The sequence below is a fragment of the Rhagoletis pomonella genome, unplaced genomic scaffold (assembly GCF_013731165.1).
Source record: "Rhagoletis pomonella isolate Grant_MI unplaced genomic scaffold, Rhpom_1.0 Rhpom_scaffold_11757, whole genome shotgun sequence".
In the NCBI taxonomy this organism is placed as follows: domain Eukaryota; kingdom Metazoa; phylum Arthropoda; class Insecta; order Diptera; family Tephritidae; genus Rhagoletis; species Rhagoletis pomonella.
The window spans coordinates 2,490-4,357 of NW_023470287.1; the positions used below are offsets into that span (position 1 = coordinate 2,490).

General features: G+C 37.5%; 1 protein-coding gene across 1 annotated transcript in view; it reads right to left on the reverse strand.

The window, feature by feature from the left end:
- Positions 1-718: 718 nt before the first annotated feature.
- LOC118756707 overlaps positions 719-1,868 on the reverse strand; it is a gene marked incomplete in the record, with an annotated part of 1,773 nt that continues 623 nt past the window's right edge. Inside the window, 2 exon segments of the mRNA XM_036491455.1 lie at positions 719-915; positions 980-1,868. Coding sequence (XP_036347348.1) covers positions 993-1,868 — 876 coding nt within the window.

Sequence of the window (1,868 nt, forward strand, 5' to 3'; positions counted from 1 at the left end):
AAACAAAAACTCCCGGTATATCTCCAAATATTTGAAACATTCTTCTTTGAAAAATTTCAGGAGCTACATTTAACCCAAATGCCAATCTTTCAAATTTGTATCGACCAAAAGGAGTCATAAATGTTGTTAATTCAGAGCTTCTGTTGTCTAACTCCAACTGCCAAAACCCATTTGAACAGTCTAACACAGTGAACATCTTCTTATTTGCCAATTCCGACGTGAAGTTCTCAATTGTCGGAATCGCGTAATGTTCGCGCCTAAGACACTTGTTAAGTGGTTTTGGATCTAAACAAATCCGCAAATCACCGTTGGACTTTTCCACCACTTGGATGTTATTAACCCAATCCGTAGGATGAAAAACTGGTGAAATTATTCCACTCCTCACCATGTCATCAAGTTTTGGCTTAAGTTTTTTAACTATTGAATCCGGAAAGCGCTTTCTATAATGCACAACCGGCTTTGCATTTTCATCCAAATATAAAGTAATTTTCCCTGGTATTTTCCCAAGCCCAGTGAATACATCACTGTTCTCATTTACAAACTTATCTTGTTCATTTGGAAGCCTCACTGAGTCAACATCCACTCTTCTAATCAATTCTAACCTAATGCATGTCTCAAGCCCAAGTATCGGTTCAAATGAATCATCAACAACTATAAATTCTACCTTTTCTCTGAGATCTTTTAAATCAAATAGTTCAATTTTAACAATACCATAAATTCTGATTTGTTTATTGCTGTAATCAAATACACACAAGTCTTTTCGTTCAGTGCTCATTTTTAAATTCATTGCTTTAACTATTTTTTAATGGAATGCAGTTAACGTCCGCTCCCGTATCAATTTTGAATTCAACTTCCCTATTTCCTACTAGGTAGGCTTTCGTCCAGCGTTTTACATGTTTTCCCACTGAGTTTACTCTAAAAATATTATTTTTAACACTAAGTATGGATCTTAATTTAAAGTGTTTTTCCATTGTGTTACCTGACAATTCGTCCTAGCGAACAGTATCGACCCGTTGCCTTCCATTTGGTTTTGATTCCTGTTTACCTGCTTCCGATTTGTTTGCCTTTTTACGACACATTCGACGAAAATGACCTTTCTTCCCGCATGAACACATGAATTCTCTTGCTGGACATTTGCTCTTGTGATCCGAATTCCAGTCACCACCACAATTAAAACAAAAACGCCGATTTGTTACGTTTATTGCGTTTACTTCGTCCTTTTCTTTGCTTGCTATTGATGCTACTGCTGAAATTGATTGCTTTGATGCCAAAATGTCTTTATTCGCGTTTACTGATTCAAATGTTTTGCACATTTCCACCACTCTTTCAAGATTTTCATCGCGCCTATCAAGCAATTTCAGCTGCAGCTTCCTATCACAAACTCCAGTAATGATGCGATCTCGCAGCATTCGATTTTCATACGATGCTCCACATATGCAGTTGTATTCACATCTTTCAAGTTGGACACGAAGTTCCGTTAAAAACTCATTGAACGGTTGGCGCTCCTTTTGACTCATGTTGTTAAACTTGTATGATTCCATTGTCACATTCTTCTGTGGTAGACAATGATTGTCGAATGCTTGCAAAACCTCTTCCAACGATCGTTGCTTTATTTCAGTCACTCCATGTTCAGCTTCGGTGTCCGTAGCCGGTATCATACGTTGTGCTGTGAATGTCCCCAACAATGAATGTGACCCGTCATTTGGAAACAACGTATTGTAGATATTGGCACCTTTTGTACCAATAAGCCAAAGAAACGTAGCTATTTTTGTTGATTCCGGCTGTAAATTTTTATCTTTCGCGATCATGTAAACTAAAAACTCACGTTTCCAATTTTTCCACTCCAATGACAAGTTTGAACAATCCAG